This window comes from Orbicella franksi, chromosome 8 (assembly GCF_964199315.1).
Source record: "Orbicella franksi chromosome 8, jaOrbFran1.1, whole genome shotgun sequence".
NCBI lineage: Eukaryota > Metazoa > Cnidaria > Anthozoa > Scleractinia > Merulinidae > Orbicella > Orbicella franksi.
Window position 1 is genome coordinate 30,579,928 of NC_138152.1, and position 20,959 is coordinate 30,600,886.

The 20,959-nt window shown below is 39.7% G+C and overlaps 1 protein-coding gene across 3 annotated transcripts; it reads left to right on the forward strand.

The window, feature by feature from the left end:
• The first annotated feature begins 2,484 nt into the window (after positions 1 to 2,484).
• Positions 2,485 to 20,397, forward strand: LOC145496280 (sialin-like). 3 transcript variants are annotated; one of them, XM_081475974.1, is made up of 10 exons: positions 2,485 to 2,945; positions 5,946 to 5,979; positions 7,334 to 7,533; positions 8,791 to 8,878; positions 9,330 to 9,425; positions 9,549 to 9,685; positions 10,521 to 10,670; positions 12,256 to 12,388; positions 13,444 to 13,688; positions 20,164 to 20,397. In XM_081475974.1, the coding sequence occupies exons 1-10, from the start codon at positions 2,643 to 2,645 to the stop codon at positions 20,395 to 20,397; spliced, it is 1,620 nt and encodes a 539-aa protein (XP_081332100.1). In that variant the 5' UTR covers positions 2,485 to 2,642. The 3 variants fall into 3 exon arrangements, with proteins under 3 accessions (XP_081332100.1, XP_081332102.1, XP_081332103.1); XM_081475976.1 differs by lacking the exon at positions 2,485 to 2,945 and adding an exon at positions 2,978 to 3,645; XM_081475977.1 differs by lacking the exon at positions 2,485 to 2,945 and adding an exon at positions 7,963 to 8,048 and having other exon boundaries at positions 5,948 to 5,979.
• The last annotated feature ends 562 nt before the right edge of the window (positions 20,398 to 20,959 follow it).

Below are 20,959 nucleotides of genomic sequence, written 5' to 3' on the forward strand. Positions count from 1 at the left end.
ATGAATTTTATGTTCTCGTGGCAAGAACATAAAATTCATATCTTCGAGCCAACGTGTAATGTTCTTTTTATTATATGGAGACTAAATATTGAAACCAATTCAACAAAAGCAACAGGCGGGAATCGTGACGTCATTGAACGATACGACACTCACAAAGGTGACATGCGGAAAATACGCCACTCGGGTCCCGGATGAAGTGGCGTATGGAATCTACGAGTGGTTTAGTTCCCAGTAAAACACTCTTCTCCATATAATAAAAGACGATAAAAGCCCTAGTGTTCCTGTCAGCTTTGCATCATGGAGGTGTTCCAAAGTACGTTGCGTTACCTCTCTTCCCATTTCTTTATTACGTCGATGAACAGCTGCTGTTGCCTCGTTTCCATGTTCCAGGTTGTCGATCAAGGAGTCTTCCCGCCTCTTGTTCTTCACACTGGATGCAATCACCACAGCCTCCCCACGGCCAGTCATCGCTTCCATTTCTAGACTTCTCTGTTACCTCAGCACAACGGCATCCGGGTATTTTGCGCTGGCTACAAGCAAGAGTGACTCCATGTGTGATGGCTGCAGCACTGATGGCGTGAGAATGCCTTAGAACGTCATGGCCTCTAAAGAAGATCAGATCAGACTAGTCCAAATGTTCCCGGTGTTTCTCATCAACACCATTAACCACAGGGTACCAGGCTGACGCCGTGATGATGAAACCAAGTTGCTTATAAAGCTATTTTTATCTTCCAATCCTATAAAAATTAAATTAATTGTCCACACTTAAATTATTTAAAGAAAAAAAGTTGCAAATCTGAGGTTCTGAAAGGGAGAATTTGCCTTTTTGCACTGGGAAGACTTACATAGGCTCCATCAAGAGAATAGGGTCACAATCTCTTGGCTCAATGCACTGTGATCTGGCCTCCGCGATTTGGAAACATATGGGAAAACAATCAATTTATTTTGGAAACTGGCACTCTTTTGTGTTCTGTGAGATCTATGTTAGGTGCGATTACGAGAGACTTCTTTTTCGTTTCGTGTCCAGTGTTCGACAGTGTTCGACAGTGTTCGTAATGGATCGGAACGAGCGATTTTCCATTTCGTACCGATATTTCTAGCAAAATAATCCGCAAAAATTACAACCCGAAAAAAAAGTTTTGCGTTACACTGCACTCTTCGGGTTATCTTCTACTTCCACAATAGACTTGCCCACAAGTTGAGCCTTGAAAAACCGACCGTAGTGCAGAGCGAGGAAAACGTCTGTGCCGCTCAAAAGCGAAGGCACTCCACCCAGCACCAGTAGTCCCTCTTACGCTTAGTCCGTCGTGCGTGACTCTAAAGAAAACTGCGATAAAAATATGGCTGCGCGGACTCCAAGGATTTCACGGGACCGGGGCCAATTTTTTCTCGCGGTTTTCTTTCTCGTCACGTACGACGGACTAAACGAAAGAGGGACTACTCGTGTGTGAACTAGTAATAGTGTGAACATGTAGACATAATGACATATTAGCAACGTAACAGCATGAACATAACGACATAAAGATAAAACTGATCTTTTCCTTATGTCGTCGATGTCGTTATGTCGTTATGTCGCTAGTGTGAACCAGGCTTTAGTTCCCAGGTTATGCCGCGGATTTTACAGTGCGTTTACTGAAACCGGGGCCACTCAGACAATGAAAACCAATCAGATGGCAGAACTGAAACAGTAGACTCTATCATTTTCAAATCCAGCCAATCAATTGTCCGGTATTGTGATGCTCGCGACCACGGTGTCTGTTAATAAATTGTCAAGCTCAAACCGTTATAACTTTCGCGTTAAAAAATATTGTGTTACTTTACTTCAGATTTTACATTTACAACCGTGATAAATTCATAAGATTGACCGTTTTCTACTGTGGACGTACGGCCACACAAAATATCATCTTTACGGTTATTGTTGAAAATCGTAGAATAATGGATTTTGACACTTTTTTTACAAATAAATTTCGTTCCTGTTGTCTGTGCGTGTTTCTATTTTACACAGCTTTCGGTTGTCAGTTAATGCAGCCGACCGTAAAATCCACCACGCAGTTCTCGGAAAAATGATCGCGTTCACTGTCTCAGCTGCTGTACATTTCAGAGTCAGTGACCTCCCTTTCCGGGTTATCAGTGTATTTGAAATAACACCTTTATCGAAAATTCAAACGAATGTTTTTCCGCGTTGTACTATCAAAGCCTCGGCGTGTAAAATCACTCAGGCAAAAAGAAAAGACGGCACCATAGGAAACTTCCCGACAATTTGAAGGGCTTCTTTTAAACAGAGGCGACAATATTCAGACCCTAAACCACACACTCTGGCAATATATATTTACGAGTGACGCTTACACAGCTTTTCTTTTCATGTATTTTCTAAACCAGCCAACTACCTCATAGAAAGTACAGCATATAATTCAGTTTATGCACGCGAAAGTGCTAAAGGTTTGAGCATAACAATTTATTGATAAGCGACACCGTAGTCGCGGACGCATCACAACGAACAAGTTGAGATTTCATTGTTTTGTACCGGACATTTGATTGGCTGGATTTGAAAAGGTTGAAATCTATTGTTTCAGTTCTGCCATCTGATTGGTTTTCATTGTCTGGGTGGCCCCGGTTTCAGTAAACGCACTGAAAAAAGGCTCATGACTTTTGAGACTTCACATTACGTAAAAATTGCTCGAATTTTCCTCAGTTTTCTAATGGAGGAAGGCGCACCTTTGCTCGACAAACGCACTTCCAAGTCTCGTCAGGAGTCAGGATGCTATTTGCCGTGTCGATATGCGCTGGCGATCTTGGCTTGTGCTGGGTTTTGTGTTGTGTATCTATTGAGAGTGAATTTGAGTGTAGCGTTGGTTGCAATGGTTAACTCGACTTATGCCAATGCCAAAGCTTCTGCACATGATCCGGAATGCCAAAGAAATACATCTAAATCATCTGTGGAAAAGGTAAGCATGCTGGTTTTTGTCTTTCCGTGAAAAATGACTTTTCTGACTTTCAGTTTGGTGAATATTTAATAATTATATTAATATGAATCTAGACATAGGGAACTGTTTGATCTACTTGGGGCAGGGCAAGGCCACAGTCTAGTCATAATTGTGCAACTGTGCAGCATGCAAGTCACAAGAGTTGTAGCGTTACACGAGGTAACCGCGAGCCCAAGTCAACCTCGAGTCACGAGTCAACCTCGAGTCAAACACGAGCCAAGCCAATTTTTTTTTCCTTTTCCCCGGAAAAAAAAATGGATTGTAGGAAATCAAATATGTGAATACAGATGATTTTCTTCATTTGTTCATTTCGGCTCCATAAGGTTATTTTCACTATTGTTGTTGATTTCTTTGTGAAATAAATGCAGCTTTGCAACACTAATACAGTTCTGTAAACACGATCCTGAAACAGTTATCGGAACTTCAAGGCCGGGCACGAAATTCAGGAAAGAGGCAACTTACTCTCGTGGCACGAATGTTTAACATCATTCAACTTTTCTCTGAGTCAGTAGATAGTCAACTAGATGCACGTCACTCACTATTTGGATATTGATAATCGGCAAAGGACACAGCAACTAACATGAGCTTATCATAGTTTGGGGGACTGAGCACGATCCAAGGGTCCGGCGTAGACTATGAGATGGCGCGAGCCGAGATCGAGGTGAGCATGTTAGGCAATCTATATTCACTTTTAGTATAAATCTACAAGCGCTCTATCACGAATGCTCTTCTCTGATTGGCTATGCTACTCACTATCTATTCTGTTATAGATAGTGAGTAGCGTAGCAGTGTGCGCTTGTTCGCAAAATGAAGGCCGCTTCTTTGCGTTTTCGAGGTGTCAGTGAAGAGGATTTTGATCAAGTTTTGAACGTCTACTGGTAGATTTATACTAGATCATTCGCTCTCGATTTCTATGCGTGATACCTGACTCGGGCTGTGCCCTCGTCAACTATAGTGTAATAATTATAGTAATAATCTAGTAATAATTATCACTAAAGCTGCCCCCGTTTTCTTTTATTTCATTTTTGACATTTAGCCTTCCATGTGTACGATCTGTGGGCTCTTGATCAAGCCAAACAAAGTGTGTAACGCAACGCTGTCCGTCCAAAGGTCACACCTTTGAGTCAAACGCGTGATTGTCGAAGAGGAAAAGCGATTGGCCCCCTTATTTTACCTAAAATAAAGGGGGAGGGGGGGGGGGCTGCCCTAGATCCACCACTGCTGAATTTCAGGCTAGTTACCTACCTGAGCAAGGACAGCATTAACTGTCTCACTTATAGCGCGAGAAACAGCCACCGAAATCGATCGGGCAAGAGACGCTGGGTCAGCCATTTGTACTCGGCGAAACGAAACTTCATTATTTCTAAATAATGAAATTACACAGCCAGTTAAGTTCATTACTTCAAAATAATAAATTTACACTCGGCGAGATAAAAATTCATTATTTATAAATAATGAATTTACACACTCGGTGAAGTTCATTCTTTCTAAATAATAATTTTACACTCGGCGAGGTGAAATTCATTATTTCTAAATAATGAATATACACACTCAGTGAAGTTCATTATTTCTAAATAATGAATTTACACACTTAGTGAAGTTCATTATTCCTAAATAATAAATTTGCAGTATTTGTAAATAATGAATTTAGACTCCCGGCGAAATAATTTCTTTATAAATCAGTGGGATTTACAAACTTTATGATATGTAAACAGCTATTTTAGAGATGACCTGATTTATAAATAATTGAAGTTGTTTAGTTTATTATTTATATCTAAAACTCTATGGTAAATGATTATTTATAAATCAGGACGTACCTAAAATAATATTTACATATCAACGGACAAGTTCTTGCGCCTTATTTATAAACAAATTTTCTGGCATTTCCAATTATTTACAAATAAGGGGAAAGTGGCATAAATTCGGTCTAAATAATAAATTTACAAACGGTGCCCCATATGACTCGAGGTTGACTTGGGCTCGCGGCTGGCACGTGTAACGTTACAACTCGATTTCGAAGGATGTAGTGTAGAAGTACAAATTTTGAAGAATTATCTTGAGCATTGCTTCAAAATGTCATGGAAACCTTTAAAGAATGGTGTGGTTTTGTTGAAAACTATTAGACTCAAGTGCCCTGGAGCTGTTTACAAGGCAATCAAATCATGTTCCTTGAGGCCACGCGTTTTCAATCAGTGGTGGGCAAACACACTATGCTCCGGATAAAATTAATCCAGCCAACGGGACCAACAAATCCTACTTTAACTCAAGGGTTTGACTGAGCACATTTTTCTGAGTTTGACCATGATATATTTCTGATCATGCATTCACCTAGTCTGCGTCAAAGCCATTATTAGGGTCGTCATGCTACACTTCTTCTCACTAGAAGCATTGCGTGACGACTCTAATAACAGCTAGAAGGAGACTACCACAGAGCACCTGTAAAGAGAACAGCCGCTATGATTAATGCTGGCTTAACTTCCGATTTAGCCCGACGGTCGTGCTTTTTGGTACTGACCAAAAGGATCATGCCTCTGGGACAAGATTGCTTAGAGAGATGTTATCATGAAATTCGTATGCTCAAGGTTTGATAGTGCCCTTAAAGGAAAAATTGAGGACCAATTTAGACAGGGCAATTTTATTGCATGAGGCAAGCTTACAATCTATAGCATGAGTTGATTTCTTTTGATGAGGGTAACAACTTGTATGCAGTTTTTGTGTACAACATGAAATGTTGACCTAGAAATGGCTTAGAATTTTGAAACATGGTCTAACTGAAAGCCTTACGACCAATTATTTTAGTATCAGATGATGTCATTTTATCAAAGCTGTTTGTGATTTTGTGTTGTTGATACTTGTGTTGTTGATGCTTTATTAGTGAGAATGACTTTCTATCATACACTAATGTACCCACCGGTACATGTAAGTTGCTACAGTAATTAAAACTGTCTGTTTAATTTGCAGGATGGAGAGTTTAATTGGGATCAAAAGACTCAAGGTATTATTTACCCTGCACTATTCATTATTATTATTATTAGTAGTAGTTGTAGTAGCAGTAGTATTGTTATTATTGTTATTCGTTATTGTTATTGTTATTATTGTTTTTGTTATTGTTGTTGCTATTGTTACTGTTATTGTTATTGTTATTGTTATTTTGAAATGTTGACCTAGAAATGGCTTAGAATTTTGAAACATGGTCTAACTGAAAGCCTTACGACCAATTATTTTAGTATCAGATGATGTCATTTTATCAAAGCTGTTTGTGATTTTGTGTTGTTGATACTTGTGTTGTTGATGCTGTTATTGTTATTGTTATTGTTGTTATTGTTTTTGTTATTGTTGTTGCTATTGTTACTGTTATTGTTATTGTTATTGTTATTGTTATTGTTATTATGGCAAGGTAATTTTGAGGTAACTCCGACCATTCTAATTAGTTCTTATTTGGTCGGGTTTTTGATGAAACGGAAACAGCGTTTAGTAAACTACGTTTAGTAAGAGATTAGTAGCGGAGCTCCGGCGGCCCCAAGGGCCGCCAAGCGGAGCCCCATACCCATTTAGAAAAGGAAAGGAAACCCATGAATTGTTTTTCTCATGGTTATCATGGCTAGCAGTATTGCTCGTGGGGCGTACGAACGACGACGACGATGGAGTCGCACAAGATGGCGGCCATACTCCAGCTAAAAGGTTAACGGAGACGTGCAGCCTTGATTTATAGCCGCCTTCTTTGATATTGGACACGTATGTTATGGCCAATTGACACCTTTCAAAATAAGGTACCCGCTGACCAGTATCACGTGACCATATCGCGGGCTCAGGTTTTTAGATCATCGAGGTAACGTGTTTTTTTTTAAGTTGACCTGGAGCTGGTTTTCTTTTGGATCGCGGGCTCATGTTAGGTTAACTTGTTGTAGACGGGGCCGGGTTGTTCGGAAGCTCGTTAACACTAACCCAGGATTTGAAGTTAATAGAAGTATAAATATTTATGGTATACAAATGTTTTGTTTTGTGTATTTTGAGATTATTCAAACTCAAAACAGAAGTCCAAACAATATACAGAAAACCTCACTGCAAAGTTACGAAACTAAAATCAAAATTCTCGCTTAACCTAAGTTATCTTAACCGGGCTTTGAACAACCCAGCACAGGAGCTCCGCTTGTAGGCTTGGCTAAATCTATATATTACCTTTAGAGGCAGTGACTTAAGTCCGTGATGTATCAAATGAAAACTTAAAAACAAATAAGAAAAATCAACATGATCAGCTTCCTGAACTGATGAATCAATAGCAGCCTTCTGATGAGTGACTGAGGCCTCATTATCTACTGACTAGTTGCAACTGATATTTTCCTCCATAGGTTTGATTCTAGGCTCATTTTTCTATGGTTATGTTATCACACAAGTACCAGGAGGATGGTTAGCGGCACGGGTTGGGGCAAAGTATTTATTTGGTTTTGGAGTTCTTTGTACATCAATATTGACAATGTTTACGCCTGCCGCAGCACATCACAGTGTTGGTATGTTACTCCTGGTCAGAATACTGGAGGGGCTCGGAGAGGTCAGTTTTTTACGTGAATTTGATCCTTCCATTTGTCCAGGCAAGTAGGTTTTCCTGCCAGACATTACAAGTTACTTTTCATTCTCACTTGCCCAGTAGGCAAGGGATCAAGCAAGTCACCTGTCAACTAAATCATTAAAAAAACACACTAGCACTTGCCCAGGGCAAGCAAAATTTGAGAGCTACTTGTTCTACAGGCAAGCTGGATTTCAGTTTTTGTTTTGAGCTCTGCAACATCGGAAAATCCTGGACAGTCATGAATGAAATTCGTTTTTTCCTCAAAAATAGCAAAATCCCTGATCTCCAAGATTTTCCTGTCTGATTTTCCTGAGGTTTAACAGACTGTTAACAGTAACTTACAAACTTTCAACCCAAAGTACAACACAATACTGGCACTGATTGCCTTTTTTTTTTTTTTACTGAGTGCAGGGTTGTCACTAAGTGTCGGCTACAGGCCAAATTGGCCGGCTGAGAAAGAGGTGATTGACAGCTGGATTTTGGCAGGAAATCACTCGGTAAAGGGCAACAAACAGTTTTATAAGGTTACGCACGTACAATCATTCGATATCTGAACCATATCAAGATGTCTAAATGAAAAGTTTGCAATAAATTCCTGACTACCTTGAGTATCGGTGCCACTGTGATGAGTAAAGTAACTGAAATAACATCTTGTTTGGAGCACTTGTTTGGCATGTTCCATGTATTGCATCAACCATCTTGTAAACACCAAGCTTGGTTAAGCCCCACATTCCAGGCGTTTCAAAAGATTAGGGACGAAAATTTGTTCCAGGTCTCTCACGAAAATGGTGACCAGCTCAATGAAAATCTTAGCGGGAGACTATTTTCTTACTAGCTTCAACCCTGGGAGGGATAAATGAGTTTAGTAAAACATGGTTGAAATCTCAAACCAGAATTTCTTCTGGTGTAAGTTGTATTTACTTTTTACATTTTGGCTCAATAAAATGATGTATTTGTGCTGTACTTTGGGTGCCACAGTTTGTTAAACTGTCTGTCAGACTCCAATGCAAAGGCTTGATGGCAAATCATGTCATATTCAATATGCCCCTAGATGACTTGTTCATGTTTTCTTGTGAAATGTTCATGTTTAGATGCAACCAATGATATCAGGAAAATCTTCGAGACTATGGATTATATTCTCCAACATATAGGTGTAAACGACTGGAAAACCATCCAGATATATTTGCATTTCAGTAAATTGTGCAATATCATTGACACCATCCATGTTGTTGACTGTAGGGTGTCACGTTTCCTGCCATGCACGACATGTGGAGTAGCTGGGCCCCACCTTTAGAGAGAAGCAAGCTTTGTACATTGTCATATTCAGGTAACTTATTGGCCGCAAGTTTGCTTGTCAGTTCATTCACATTTTGGATGAGGTTAGCTAGAGTCACGTTTCTGAGTTGAGGCGCAGTGGGCTCATGGTTAGTGCACTCAACTCTAGATCGAGTGGCCTGGGTTCGAGCCCTGGCCAAGAACATTGTGTCACAGTGTTCTCGAGCAAGACACTTTACTCTCACAGTGCCTTTTCTCTCAACCCAGGTATAAAATGGGTACCGGCAAATTCAATGCTGGGGGTAACCTTCGATGGACTTGCATCCCATCCAGGGGGGAGTAGAAATACTCCTAGTTACTTCATGCTACAGAAACCGGAGATGAACACCAGCCTGATGGGCCACTTGGCTTTTACGCAGACTTTATGTAGTAACTTTTAAGAGCCAAACGTTTTCATGGACATTAGTATGTAACATGCATCTCTTTTGTTTGCTCTGTCAAAGGATCTCGAATTGGTACAGTTATTGGCTTGCCAATAGCTGGTTTACTGAGTGCGTCTGGCCTCTGGGGAGGGTGGCCTTCAGTTTTTTACACTTTTGGTAAGTCCATTAACAAAGCTTTTTTTGTCACTGTTACCATGACTAAGTTTATTTCAAACTGTTTATTGGATTAAGTTATTATACATAGAGAACATGAAATTAATTTTTCATTTTCATTGACAGGTGCTGTGGGTGTTGCATGGTCTATAATTTGGATGATGTTCACTCATGATAAACCAGCAAATCACCCAAGAATATCTCTCAAGGAAAAAGAGTACATTTTGTCAAGTATAGGATCTGCACAGGACAAAAAGACAAGAGTAGGACTACGGTTCTATCAAGTTTCAATGTCAGAAAGTAGTTGGAAATTACTATCATCCGTGTATAAATTAATTTATGGGTAAAAAAAAAAGATAAAGCAGCTTTTTTGTGCACAGTTGTGTTTAAAACTGTATGCTTATCGGGCTGTGTGCATGTGGAACAAATCTTGATGAAACTTGTCGGCAACAAAACGAGTGTGGGGAAGATGCCTGTAAGGCTGGTGAAGCCAGGTCCTGCAAGCTGCGCATGCAGGATAACAATGACAACCCTGTGAGCAGCAACCTCTAGGCACCGTCATGCACACTGAAATACATCAGCTGAAGTAAAATACGTATTATATACTTACCTACAATGTAAGGGAGGGATGGGCTGGAAGCAAAGCCTTTGAAAGCAGCAAAAAACATTCACCAACATGAGTGAAATGGCCTGACATGAACAGGAGAGCTGTAAATTCACGGGCCTCTCTGCAGAACCCCACAGAGCTCCCCGCACTGAAGAGGGTACAGTAACCGCTGACCAGCAGTTCTTTCGAGTTTAACTCAGTCTAAATAACATTTAGCCACATTGCTTAGTTCAGAATCCCAACTGGTAGGAAGCTTACCACTTTGCTTGATTTGTACAAAGATCCCAGATTCTTTTCGGGAGTCATGTGTTGTTCAATGAATCTGCACTAAACGTACATACTGTCTACGATCAAGTGATATTGGACATGGCTGGATTTATCCAGGCACATTTAATTTAGTTTTTTAAATTATTTATTAATGTTTCTCAGTGGTGTCTGAATGTTGTGCTGCAAAGCTTGTATACTTACCGATCTTTCTGATTTGATTTCAGAAATATGCCACTCCGTGGTTTGAGATATGGACATCACCTGCTGTGTGGGCCATTATCGTAACTCACTTCTGTAACAACTGGGGTTTCTACACATTTCTCACTTGCTTACCCTCTTATTTTAAAGAAGTTCTCAACTTTACAATCTCCAAGGTAAGTACATTTAAGAATTGGTTCATGCTTAGCGCGCGTATATCGAGTTATGGATTCACGCGGGAAGTTTCGAGAGCACGAAAGAAGCGTAAGAGCTGGTCGAGGCGACAGCCGAGAGCAACTCTAGCTTCTTGAGCGCTCTCCAAACCTCCAAAGCTAAAAGCATGAACCAATTCTTTTATAACATGGCGACAACAACTTGGGCGCTAAAACATGTTTTATTTGTGGTTGAATACAAAGTTCTCACAATGCACGGTGAAGAAAAACAAAAGTCATTAGGATCCTAACACGCCACAATCAGTTGACGGCAACGGTTGAGCGAAAACGCTTAACCTGGTTTCTAAAATTGTCAATGAAAAATTCGCTTCTTCGAATTAATTATCGTAATGAAAATGTAGGCAGACAAAGTCAAAAATACTCGATGAAAATGTAGGCAAAAAAGGTCAAAATATTCACGGCTCGAAGGCTCGAAGGCTCGAAGGCTCGAAGTATAATTTGGATTGTTCAGAATAATCTTCACATTGCCGAAACTTAAACAAAAGGAACTTTCACTAAACTCGACGGAAATCTTGCAGCTAAATTGAAACTGCACACGTCATCTCATACGCACGGCCGTGCGTACATAGAGATTTTGTTCATGATAGCTCAATAGGAATGGCATAGGACTAGCGCGCGCGCAATGTTATAATTAAGGATTTTGTTACATTTTGTTACAAGCACACAGAAAAGCACAAGATGAGGTGCCTTTCACAAGTGTTCTTAAGTCATGAGCGCAACTTGACAATGCGTAAGGAGCAAATTTACATGTACCTTTTCCTTTATAAGTTGTCCAAGAAATGTCACATTTTCAAACTCATGAGGTAAGCAAAGTACTTTATCACTCATTAATGAGCAGTGGTTATGAAATGTGTGTTTTTGTTCACCTGTTTAGCCTAAACGTGTACAAAACATTATTAATTGTTGTTTACAGAAAAAAAAAACACGAACGAGAAGAAAACAAACAAACAAACTAAAAAACGAAACATACACACGTGTACGTGTTTTGTCGTGTAGTTTTGTTTTTGTTTGCTAAGATTGGTAGTGCGAAAGCTGTATTTACAAGTTGATTTGTGATTTACATTTGCTCTTCTCTATAGATAATTTGCTTTAAAGGAATGCAAGGAAGGCTTCGAAGTAGTAATTTTCTCCATTTCTTGAAGCACCATAGATGTAATACTTGGCAATTATTAAGCAGAGGTTTAAACCAAATTGTTGACTAAAATCATTTGTAAAGCCGTAGATTGTGGTTTCATCGTTCAAGTCGATAAAGTCGTCGTTCTTAACATTCCACCAACGAGAAAAGCCTTGCCAGAAGGTCGCACATCCGAGAAAGAAACAAAAAGATGGTTTAGGGTTTGTTTTTTATCACAGAGATGACATTTATCGTGTTGTATAATTTTATTTCTCTCTCTTTTTTGCCTGCATGACCGTGAGAACAAGGGAGGCAAAGGAGAGAGAGTCTGAGATTGAGGTTGGGGCCTGAAAGGCAACATATGACTGTCAATTCCTGTATGTGCCAGCAAAATATGTTAACTTTGTGTTTCAGAATGGTTTTGTGTCAGCCATTCCATTTTTACTATCGTACATAATTAGTGTTGGAGGTGGGCAAGTGGCAGACAAGTTGCGTTACAGTCACATATTGACAACAGGAGAAGTTAGGAAAGTCTTTGCTACAGGAGGTGAGTTCAAATAAAATCACAGAGGGTGGACTGTAAGCAGTTTCTCTTTTCCTCGAAATTTCGTGGGAAAAAACGCAAAGAAGAACGCAACACAAGCGAACGGTGGATCGTGAGCGTCCGAGCGTGACATATGAAGCCACTAGCCGCAAGTTGCGCGGGCTTCAGAAGATGAGCGAAAGCTCGTCTTCCGACGTCTGCGTTACTCGTGGCTCGCATGTCACGCTCGCGGTCGCACTTGCATGTTCGCTCGTTTTGCGTTCTTTCCCACGGATTTTCAAGCAAAAGAGAGACAGAGAGTGGGTGGAGGAGACTAAAGCAATACATGTAGTGTGGAATAAAATATTCTGAACAGAAGACTTAGCTGCAGTATGCTTTTCCAGAAACTATCCATACCGGCCCCTCCCCCTCCCTCCCCTCACCAACACACACACAAAAGGGATTGGAATTTCCTTGGGGTGGGGTGGGAGTCTCTGGAGGACCAAAAATTTTAAAGAAATTTTGTAGCGAAGGGTCTCAGAAAAGGGTCTTCTGTGGCGGAGGTATTAATATTTTCTGGAACTACATAGTCCATGGATATATTAGTCAAATAAACTGTTCGTACATACAGCTTATTCGATGATTTTATGAATAGCTGTATTTTATATGTAAATGCTGATCGCCAGTTAATACCAGTGATCCAGTGATCACTGATTGGCCTTTCAGGTTAAATAAAGTCTTTTATTTTTATTTATGGTTTGTTTTTAATACGCATGGATATTTTGGGAATTAAGTAATTTTCCAAGCACAGAAAAGGCAAGGAATAATAATAATAACTAATCTTTAATGAGGAGGGGTATGTCACAGGGTGGTTTACAGAAGGGTCTTCTGAAAAGGAAAAATAGGAGCAATGAGCAAATTAACCATTTAGTTAGCCAGGGAGCAAACATTGAAAATACGACAGTTCTAAGAATTAAGGCTTGAGCCAACAGACATGCATTTGTGCGAAAATCTAATCTAATCTAAAATAAAAAGTCCTGTTATTTTCTATGTTATAACATACATATTTCATCTTTTAGGATATCTTATCCCTGCCTGTCTCATGGTAGCAACAAGTTATGTTGGCTGCGACAACACGACACTAGCTGTTGTTTTGTTTTCACTGGCCCTGGGCATCACAGCTCTTAATATGTCTTCGTATGAGGTCAATCATTTGGATATCGCTCCTAGATATGGAGGGGTTCTTTTCGGGATCAGCAACACCGCTGCGACAATCCCAGGGATGGTTGGCCCGTATGTAGTGGGATATCTAACAGACAATGAGGTAATGTGTATGTCACTTCTTATGTTCAATGTTGTATTTTTATTTATTTATTTTTTTCGATTATTAATTCCCTGCTAATCAAAACTTTAAAGGAGCCACGTTAGAGTTAACGCATTTCAGTTTTGGTAAGTCTAGCTTAAGTTTTTCAAGTTCGTTGTTTGCAATCCGTTCGTTGTCTCCATCCTCAATCATCTTTGTTCCGTCATGATTTATTATTATCCCTTTGATGTTTTTCTATCTTAATAAACTACTATTTTCAGGTTTCCTTTAATTTAAAGGTAATTTTGTTCACACCCAAACTAAATCCGAATGTTGTGAGCTCCTTTAAGATTATCCGACCTTGTGAGCAGTATTGAGGATACTTATTAGCTGGGAGGTAACGTCTTCTAGCTAAGAGGGATTTTAACTGAAGGTTTACCGGTTCCTATTTGACGGACTCGAAAGCAAGAAAGGTTAAATTAATCTCTCCTTAAAGAATGGTTTCAGCAGAAAACCACTTCTCATCCTCGGATAAAAATATAATAACGTTGTAGAGAACGCTTCGCTTTACCAGACGTTCACCATGAGACACAGGGGAATGTAAATAGTGATGCTCTACCGGTTGCTAGGCAACCGGTCAGAATAACAAGATATTCTAGCAATAGCTCTGTCACTTATATACCTAAGAAATGCCGTACTCTTTCCTATCAACGCTCGTTTTTTGTCCGATGTGCTAGAATCTGGAACGTTTTGCCCGAAAGTCTTAAGGAACACAATCAAACACCCCTTGCTTTTAAGAGATCCTTACTAAAATACTATACAAATGCTGTAGATATTTTTGATCAAGAAGATATAAGGACGTGGCGGACAATTTGCCCAAAGTGCAATACCGCTAAGACCTTAACGCACCCACCACATTGCTGCTTTAGATTTATATATATTGTATAATTTTGTCTCTTAATTATATCTAAGGAGGCCGCTGTAATTGGCTAAGCTGTAGCGGCTCCCCTGGCCATTCTGTTTTGTTTTGCTGTCTGTTTTTTTTTTGTTTTTTTTGTTTTTTTTGCTTCCTCTTCTTTTTCTTTTTCTTTAAATGTATTAGAAGGCCGAAGCTTAATAAATAAATAAATAAATAAATAAATAAATAAATCGCTTTTTACAGAAAAAATTAAAAGCTGCAACAACAAATAGTCGTGACAAAAGCGTACTATTCCGGAAACAAAATTGAGCTCTATTTTTGAAACCCCACGTAAGCATATGTAAATTGATATCATACTCAATACTATTGTGGACTTTGTGCCAACAGAGTCAAAAGACAACTGCACATAAATGCTTTTTAAAAAAATATCACATGGTTTTAGAGAAGCTGATATTGTCCAGCAAGAGTTAACTTAGTTTGTAATCTTGTCTCGCCACCATCTTGCGTTTGAAAAAGGAGTGTAATAGTCGATCCCATTCAGAAGAAAACGTTTTAACACCAGATTCCATGAGATAAACATTGTAATTTTTGAAGTGTTTTCATCACGTCAACGTTCGCGTTTGTTAAAAAAAGAGATAGCCACTGGTGATGAATGAAAGTTTCCCGGTAGAGCTCACTAGTGTTTCCTTTTGTGGGACAACTCCTGATATGTACATGAAGCGGGTCCTAGAAGAGAGGTGGTTAGCAAAGATTCCAATGACTTGCTTTGCTTGAAATATCTGAACTCTATTGTGGACTTGTCACTATAACATTATTATTGTCTTCTGTATTCAATGTTCTTCTTAATACTTTAAACTTCAGATAATAAGCCGTGGGTTGAAATGGACCTCAAAACGGTTTTAAGTAAAGCTTGTTGGTTAATCTTTTCATTTTTGACGTGATTTCCTTCAGTCTTAGTGTGAAGTAAATTTATCCTGACAAAGGTAGGAATGGAAATGTGATGGGGACATGGAGGTTGTTAACTGCGTTAGCTGAAAGCAGATAAACTAAATATTAGAGTTTACAAACGTTACAATTCAGGACAAAAGCAGAGTTCCATTTGTTTTGCGTCAAATTTGGCGCAATAACTAATATGGTATTCTAAGCTACGAACATTAGCTCGGGGCCAGAGAGAGAGAGAGATTGATTTTTCTGGCAAAATATCTTGCGTGAACTCTTTCTCCAAAGCAGCTATTAATCATGAAAAGAAAACAAAGCGTTTGAAAATTAATCTTGAGTCTTATACGCCCCTGTTGTCTGCTGTTCGGAGCTCATATTTGTTTGTAAAAGGGGTTAACAAGCTGATGAGATCGAAACTCGAGATGAGTAAGTGATACAGGGAGCTGATAACTTAGTAAAAACAAACAATCTCTTCCTATTTGCAGTTGATCGTCTTTTGTGCATCGATCACCATACAAATGTGTCGGCGACATTGAAAAATATTCACATGCAGAGAGCTTAATTTGTCTGGATTACAGTCAAGAAGAGAGTCACTTTATAAGCAGGCGGAAATGTGGACATAATCTTGACCCGATGGATTTCGTGGAAAAGTGTGATTCTCTGAGGGAAAAACATGAATCGATTACACAACCAATTCGCAAGAAATTCCGGGGGAATTTGAATTCTGAATTCTGTTAGGCTGAGTTCTTTTTGTTATACCAACAAGCCCCTCCAAACTTGCCTGAATCACTCACGTTTGAGGTTACGCAATGTACTAGGCTAAACGGAATTGTACCTTGACTACGTCCCTTTCAAGGTTTAAAACCTCCTAAGCTTTTAAAGCCTTAGTTTTGCCCAATCGTGTTCAACGATTAGCGAGAATACTGGAAACTAGTATCCAAGTAGCTAGACCCAGTTCCCACTTTCGTACTTTCCCCAGTCTTAGTTAAACCCTCTCCCTGGGAATGAGACTCTGCCTAGTCTTGTTAGATATATAGCAACTTTTGACAGAAGGACTAGAACCAACAGAGGAGAAACTAGTCCCAGTTTCCCTGTTTTTGATTCGGACCCGAACAGTCTGAGCAAAAACTAAATAAACTGCAAAGCCGTGAACGAAGATCCTGCTTGATTGAACGTTGGATCTCATAGGAGATCTAATCAGCGAAACTTGAAAAGTAAAACGATGAGAGGTCAAAGATTACTGCAAGGCTGATACAACGTGGTATATTTGAAACAATATTTCGGCTGGCCAGACCAGCCTTCTTCAGGTTTAGATGTTACTAAATTATAAAAATGAAATTACAATATTATATAACGGTGGGTGTAAAATAAAGTAAGGATAAAACGGGTCTACGTAGGTTTTACGATTCATCACGTCTATTCATACGGTGGGGTTCCAATGTTCCTGCTAAATCTAGTAAAAAGGACTCTCTTGCTTTTCTGATTGAATCACGTGAGGAGTGGATAAATTCAAGTCGGATTAGTTGCCTGTCAGTGTAGCAATGATTAGGATGAGAAACAAAATGTTCGGCAATAGCGTGGGTTTGAAATTAATGTTAGTTTTGTCGACAGAGCGTCTATGTTCGTTGAATCTGTCTTTAAGACGTCGCATAGTTTCTCCTACGTATTGTAAATGGCAGCGGTTACACTGTATAAAGAGATCATCAAGGTAAGAGAGTGAATCCCCCATATAGGTCCTCTACCTAAGGTCATCCCCCTTAAGTTATTTTTAGACATGGTACCCAGTTCTTCCGAGGATGTTACTCGCGCGATGCGTGGACAACCGAAGCGACTACCTCGAAATTAAGTCAAATGGCGGGAACTTCATTTTATATGTTTTGATTTCGTTTCATAGTAGAGATGTCAGTTCTGCACTCTTGGCCGTCTTTTGTTCGGCCAGGCTTTCGTTTGGTTTGTGCTCGTTTGGCTGTTCATTATTTGGCCGTTCATTCGGTATTAGGGAGTTTAATCAAGCAAACTTTGACGGCAACGGCAACGAGTACAATGTGGTTGTGTAAGCGTGCGTTATAATTCTTTTTTCATTTCTTTGCCGTTGGTTACAAAAGGTCACAAAACAACAACGTGAAATAGCCATCTACAAGTGACCTATACGAAGGCCAATTTTTAAAATTTCTCTTTGGAATTTGACGTAGTCTTACATATTTCTGACAGTATAGACAAACTGAATGAATCTAAATTCTCGCGAGATTCGTAGGCTGAATATTAAGTCGTTTTTCAATCGACGTTGTCTTTGGCGCTGTTGCCGTTGACGCTTGAACTGCTTTTTGCTACTTGGGCAGCGAACACCTGCCTCTACTTTCGACCATCTGTTTGTCCGGTTGCCTAGCTTGTGTTTGAGCGTTTGCTTGCTTTGCACTCGTTTGTCTAAACATTTCTCTGCCGTTCGTTCAGTTGCTATTATTTGTGCAGGGGACATTCGTCTCTTATTTAAACTCCTATTAAAGTTTCGAAATGTCTTCAAACATACCTAGCGCCCAAGCTCCTTCGCTTGCAATCAAAATATCAAAGAAGACATCCTCATAGCGTTGGATGGTTTCCTTTCCTTTGAAACGAAACGAAAGGAAACGACATAAACAGATCCTCAACGAAAACATTTACGCAACGCGCGAGTAATATCCGCGGAAGAACTGGGTACAATGCCTAAAAATAACTCAAGAGGGATTACCTTGGAATGGGGGTCTATATGGGGGAATCACTCTCTTACCTTGACAACCTCTTGACTGTATCATGTAAATTAAATTTTTGCTGTTACAGGTTATGTTTGAAGTGATGTGACGGGTTGCACCTGTGAAGAAGAAATTGTATTGACGTGTAGGACCGTTAGTAATGTAAGGACAAGTAGCGCAATCTTGTCCACTGCGAAATAAGCCCGGTGGTAAACTAGTGTTATTAGGAGTCGTGACAGTGGGTAGTTTATCTTAAACTAAAATGTCGCGAGGGTTAGAAGTGCGTCTGTAGGCGACGATGGGTGTGTGTTTAAAAACTTCCCTGCAGCGGTTGGAGGAAAGTAATATGTTAAAATGTTTACGTAGGATATTAGAAATGTGAGGAAGTGATGGTTATATGTAACAACAAAAGGTAAGTGGTTAATTGAATCGTGACGGTTAGAATTTAAAGCATCAATGCGAAAAACATGAGCAGCTCGTTTGATTTGTGAGCCAAGGGATCGGAAGTGTTACCATAACATCGTGCGAGGAGATGTGTTCTTTATAATTCATTAAGGCGCAGCGTGAATTTAGCGTCCGAGCAGAGCAAATACGGGGGATGCGAAGAGCTAAGCTAAATGGAATAGCCTTTTTGGTGTGTTGAAGATGGCATGATGAACTAAGAAGGTGTTGGTGTTTGGTGTATAGGTCAGTTTCTATAGTGCCGTCATATGTAGAGATAACAAAACGTCGAGGAACGGGACATTGGTTAATGACTGATTACTAGTGAACAGTGGGATTAACATTATTGAGATAATCGACGAATGAATGAATGAATGAATGAATGAATGAATGAATGAATGAATGAATGCTTTATTTATGACGTGGATATACGCTTAGCTTGAGAGCTAGTTTACAGGTATTCTACCTAATAATTAATGAAACAACGCCAATATCACAATTCATCAGGTAAAAATCACAAATTAAATACTGATTAAAACTATTCAAAACTATTATTACAATATTACCGCCGCAGTCAAAATACTATTAAAACTAATGTCACAAATTTACTAATCCCCGAAATTTAGCGATCTAATTCTGTTTACTATTTCATTGGTACCTACTTTTATTCTAACGTCATTTGATAGTTCATTCCATTTTCAAATGATCTAGTCCTTCAGTCCAGGTTATGAAAATATCATCGAGACATCTCCACTAAGTGTAAGGATGAAAGAGAGCACTAGAGAGGGCGTTAGTTTCGAAAATGCCGAGAGGAAGAGATTAGCATATGATGAAGCCATCTTATTACCCATAGCGATGCCATGGATCTGAAGCCGGATAGTGGGGTTGGTTAATTGTAAAGTTATTCATGGTCAGTATAATACGTAAAAGATCACAAAGTGTCTCCGTAGGACTGTGTTTGTCAGTACGAGTATCAAGGAAACGACGGCAAGCATCAATTCCTTCGTTGCGTGGGATGTTGCGGAGTACATTGATGAAACGTCGAGAGTGACAAGTATGGCGTTACTAGGTAGAGCAGCGAGGTTAGAGAGTTTGTTAAGGAAGTCAGTTGTGTCTTTAATGTGTGAATCCAAGGAAGAGACGAGAGGGTTAATGCGATAGTCGACGAATTGTGAGATGCATCCTGTAGGCTGGCCTTTAGATGAAACCAAGAGAAAATGATGAAACTAATGGCCGTCCCGAGTTGCCGGTTTTGTGTATTTAATTTACGTAAAATGTAAAAACGTCCAGGTTTAACGTTAGTTTGTATAAGGTATTGTTTAGTCTTTTCGTCAATGCAGGCGTCTTTTAACCTAAGTTGTACGTAAGTAATAACTCGTTGAATTTGGTTTGTTATGTCTTCGTCTTATTTTAGTCTGAGCAAGGTCTTTGCACCCTTATCCGGTTTTCATTTTTCATTTTTCGTTTTCAGCCAACGAGGGGCCAGTGGCAGAAAGTATTCTACATATCTGCCGGTCTGTACGTAGTTGGTTGGATCACTTATCTACTCCTCGGAAGTGGAAAACAACAGTCATGGAATACGCCATTTGAAGACCTGCTGGTACCGGTTGATATTCCGAGAGAGCCAAGAATACCAGTTTTGGCGGACACTCTGTTGATTAGCAATCAACCCACAGATTTGTCACAATCTGGAGCGAAATGCTGAGGATAAAAAAGTCATAGGCGTATGGACTCCGTCGGACTAGGAGGAGGGGGGGAGGGGGGAGGTGGGGGATGGGGAGGTGAACTTCTTGCCCGAACAAAATTACACAATGTGTGAGTGTTGAAATCAGGATGCAAACGCACTCAAATTGCATGAAAAACTCTGGGAATCCTGGGATTAGGAAAAATATGGGATAATAGTCAATTTATTTTTGAAATTGGCGATATCTTGTGTTGAACGATATCTATGCTATGTAGTGTATGATTACGAGAGGCTTTTCTTTCCTTTCAACGAGTTTCGTGTCCAGTGTTCGACAGTGTTCGGAATAGAAAGAGCGGTTTTCCATTTCGCACCGAATGTTCTCGCAAATAAAATTAAAATAATCCGCAAAAATTACAACCCGAGAAAAATTTTTGTGTTGCACTGCACTCTTCAGGTTGCCGTTCTACAAGTACGATGGACTTGCCCACAAGTTGAGATGTGAAAGCCAAGCTCAGAGCGAGGAAAATGTCTGTGCTGCTCAAAAGCGAAGGCACCCTGCTCCACGCTCTCTATATTTCAAGTG

Excerpts from the sequence above, each read along its gene's own strand:
- LOC145496280 (XM_081475974.1), top strand. The coding sequence starts at position 2,643 with ATGACTTTTGAGACTTCACATTACGTAAAAATTGCTCGAATTTTCCTC. Across the intron at positions 9,686-10,520 it reads CACAGGACAAAAAGACAAGA|AAATATGCCACTCCGTGGTT; the intron begins GTAGGACTACGG and ends ATTTGATTTCAG. Across the intron at positions 10,671-12,255 it reads TCAACTTTACAATCTCCAAG|AATGGTTTTGTGTCAGCCAT; the intron begins GTAAGTACATTT and ends TTTGTGTTTCAG.